Genomic DNA, 4198 nt, shown 5'->3' with positions numbered 1-4198 from the left:
TACAAAGTTCTATAACTTTTCGAGATCTATAACTTTTTTATTTTGATAGTTTTATCATCTTTAGAAAAGTAAGGATAAAAATGATTTTAGTGCCATTTTTTAAGAAACCGCCACCGTAAATATTATTGAGGTTTGATAACTAAAACCGCGTGTAAAAATTGTCTTGTCGTAGGCTTAGAGCTCATGTCTCTCCTCACTGATACTAGGATCAGGTTATTTAATAGCTCCCATAAAAAAGAGACTGGTCTACTAGTGAAAGTTTCGCTAGCTAGAACACTCTCATCACAGTAGTGACACGCTACGTACAGTCGTCAGATACCAAATCAAGAATCCAAAGGTAAAAGAAGATCGAGGATGGGAAGGCGCTTTAGGTCGTAGCTTTTCTCCTCTACCCACCGGTCTGATGTATTTAATTTGGACATATATATAGTATATAATGTAAAAGAAGGGATCGGAGGCGCTTTATTTATTTCCTCCGGCCTTTTTAATTTTAGCTAATAATTGCGAGTGCCGGAGGAGAAGCACTCGCCGTGTATATATACACTAGCTAGCTAGGCAGCCATTGTTGCGTGTGCTCATATAGCTAGGTTATTTGCAGCTAGCTAGCTACGCACACGTACGTCCGATCGATCCGTTGTTCGTTGGGAATCCAATCAAATCATTAATTGCAGACTAAACTAAACTAAACTAGAACCATGGCGGCGGGCGCGTTGGAGGCGAAGAAACCCTACCTGATCGCCCTCGCCGTGCAGATCATCGGCACCGGCATGTTCGTCATCTCCAAGGCAGCCTTCGACGACGGCATGAGCACCTTCGTCTTCATCTTCTACAGGATGGCCCTCGCCTCGCTCATCCTCGTGCCCACAGCCATTGTGCAGCAGAGGTACCGCCGCCGGCCTCCGATCCGATCCGATCCTAATGCATATGATATAGACTACGTACTCATCCATATATATATGCATGCAGGAAGAATCTGCGGCCCATCATGTCTGATCCCAGGCTGCTTCTCAAGCTCTTCTTCCTTGCCTTGATCGGGTATATATGCGTGCGTGCATGGATTCTGCAGATTCCTCCTAGCTAGCTCTGAATCTGATTATGCATGGTTTCCGTTTGCAGGAACACTTTCAGCTTGAACACGTACAACCTGACCCTGAAGCTGACGTCTGCGACGGTGGGGTCCGCGCTGGCCAACTCCGTGCCCGTCTTCACCTTCTGCCTGGTGCTGCTGCTGCGGATGGAGGCGGCGAACCTGAGGACGGTCGCCGGCGTGGCCAAGGCCGCCGGAGTCGCGCTCTGCGTCGCCGGAGTGCTCGTCCTCGCCCTGTACGCCGGGCCGGCGATGAGCCCCGTCAACCACCACCGCGCCTTCGCCGCCGCCGCCCCGCCGCGTGCCTCCACCAGCAGCAGCAGGATGACGTGGATCACAGGGACGCTGCTCATGGTGCTCGCCAACGTCACGTGGGCGCTCTGGATCGTCCTGCAGTCGGCATTGCTCAAGGAGTACCCCAACAGGATGCTTGTGACGGCGACCCAGTGCGTGTTCAGCATGCTGCAGTCGTTCGTCGTGGCCGTGGTGGCAGAGAGGGGTGACTTGTCCAAGTGGAGGCTCCGCTGTGACATTACCCTCGTAGCCGTCCTTTACGTGGTAATTTATTTATTTATCTCGTTCATATATATATTATATCTTTATTAATTATTATTTGCTGATAGGGTTTCGTGGTGACGGGACTGTCCCATTATCTCCAAGCGTGGTGCATGGAGCTGAAAGGCCCGGTGTTCCTGGCGATGACGAACCCGCTCTGCTTCGTCTTCACCATATTCAGCTCCTCCTTCTTTCTGGGAGAGATCGTGCACCTTGGCAGCGTTCTGGGTGGAGCTCTGCTTGTTGCCGGCCTTTACAGCGTGCACTGGGGAAAGCTCAAGGAAGAAGACATGGCATCTGATCAGGAAAAGACCAACAAGCAGGAAGAAGAAGCAGCAGCAGCAGGGGCATCCTCAGCGCTCCAACAACCGTGACAAGCTAGGGCATTGCATCATTCAACTGATGCATGCTCAACTCACCTCGGCGATCCAACACTCTACTACTCTGTTGTATCCGAACGAATAAATATATATGTCAACTTATATTAACTCTGAAGTTGCATTAATAAATTCTAATGTCTTCTCCATACAAGACCTACATTAGCGATCCAAGAGATAGAATGAGATCGATCAATCAGGGTCCATGTAACTCTTATTAAGGCCTTGTTCGTTTGCGTCGGATTGCACCCGGAATCATTCCGGCTAATCAAAGTTTATATAAATTAGAGAAGCAATCCGGCCGGGAATTATTCCGACCCACCAATCCGACACAAACGAACAAGGCCTAAAAAATATAGTGAAGATCCCATGCATGGCATGGGCCTCCCCAAGAGCTTAGCTGCTAAGGAAGAAAGAAACATGTGGCTAACATAGTATTAATAACACTGAGTGCACGTACTGTACGTACAAACAGTCCATCGATTGGCTAGTTAGGCAGCAGGAAGCCTTCCTATGCTTTGATGTGAGAGCTAATAAAGGCCATCATATGTGGCTTTCATGGCAGAAATATAATTTGTATAGAATGGTGAAACACACCTCATAATCCTTGAATTAGGTGATATGTATGCATCAGCTGCAAACCAACCATTTGGCTTAAATCATACAAGTGGTCATGATAATTTTCCAAAACAACCCTCCCACCGTCGTGCATCAGCTTTCAAAAATGACTCTTCGATCGCTTCTGGTATATTTTCAAATACATCCTCTCGCCTCCACCAACATGTTGGTTTACACCAAATAGTCTGATATGTTTTACTAATTATGTGCTCGTTTATGACTACAGTTTCTATATGACCATGCTTAGATGGGATAGTTATTCAAACACGGTCCAAACCCATAAATTCCTAGCTCGCGGCAAAAGGAGACAAGCGGGGCTAGGACAGGGTCAGCACACACACTGCTAGTCAGTGTGCCTCTAGATCGAGCCAAACCAATGTCGATATAGGTGTGTAGCGGCGCCATCCCCGTCAGCGCGGCGGATCTGACGGTGTGCCTCACGCGGATCGGAACGCGTGGTAACGCGCTCCTAGGGTCGGATCGCACGGATTCGGCTGAGCCTTGTGGTGCACCTAGGATTTAAATAGTGCCATGGCTGGACCCATTTAATAGTATCGTAGCCTGGCCTAGCGGGCATGATCCATTAAATAGTGTTGTGACCTAGTTCGTCATGAGTCAAAATAGGCTCATGCTGGTATGGCTTGAGAACTATGTCGTGCCTATCTAGTATCTAGGCCTCATTCTCGACCCACGGTGTCAACCTGGCCCGACACGATTATATATATATATATTTATATATATATATATATACAAATTATTAATACATATATAGGGTGTAACACCTCTGGTGTTACGAGAACTAAAACACTGACATGACATCATATGCACTTGCATTACATTGTGTATGATACACCTAGAATGCATCCATTAGACTAAAATTTCAAAACAAAACATGTGATGTGATCCTTGTGTGACGGTATGATCTGGTAAGGGGGATTCTTAACCCTAGGTAGGAGTGCATCTCTCCTAGGAATAGAAGCATGTGATCTTATGTGGTGAACACTAAGGAGTGATCTTACTAAGTTTGGTAGACCTATTCAAGAAATAATAACTTAGATGGGTTAATCACTTAATGTACCTTAGGATACTTAAACTTTAATTTGGAGCCCTAAAACCCTAATTAGTATCCTATAGGGTGGTTTCCATTCTAACCACTTTTTGTCAAAAGTGTATAGATCAAAATAATAGAGTAACAAAAACTAAGCAACTTCTACATTTGGGGATTTCCAAGTTTTGTGGTGAAACTTGGAGTAATCTGCAAAAATGCATAAGTAATCCTACCCTTGAACTCTGAAAAACATTATTGATGAGCCAACTTTGGGCTCTTGCATCTCTTGATCCATAAGGGGTTTGCTATAAGTCATTATGGCAAAGTTGTAGAGCTACTATAGTAGTACAAATTTGATTGAGTGACTTAGCCCAAGAACTGTATGGAATTTGAAGTAAATGCCCTAGAAGTGGGACTGTCAGTCGAGCAGTATTCTGAACCTGGACTAACAATGACTTTGGTCCAACTTCAGAACCAAATTGTAACTAATCCAGTGAAGTTAAGACCAAGATC

At 45.8% G+C, this 4198-nt stretch overlaps 1 protein-coding gene across 1 annotated transcript; it reads left to right on the top strand.

The window, feature by feature from the left end:
• Positions 1–576: 576 nt before the first annotated feature.
• Positions 577–2128, top strand: LOC100273381 (WAT1-related protein). The gene is made up of 4 exons (NM_001147818.1): positions 577–883; positions 967–1035; positions 1117–1645; positions 1711–2128. Exons 1-4 carry the CDS (start codon positions 696–698, stop codon positions 2014–2016), a joined length of 1092 nt encoding a protein of 363 aa, NP_001141290.1. The 5' UTR covers positions 577–695; the 3' UTR covers positions 2017–2128.
• Positions 2129–4198: the final 2070 nt, after the last annotated feature.

This window comes from Zea mays, chromosome 8 (genome assembly GCF_902167145.1).
Source record: "Zea mays cultivar B73 chromosome 8, Zm-B73-REFERENCE-NAM-5.0, whole genome shotgun sequence".
NCBI classification, from domain to species: Eukaryota; Viridiplantae; Streptophyta; class Magnoliopsida; order Poales; family Poaceae; genus Zea; species Zea mays.
This window is presented reverse-complemented; position numbering and strand designations above follow the sequence as displayed.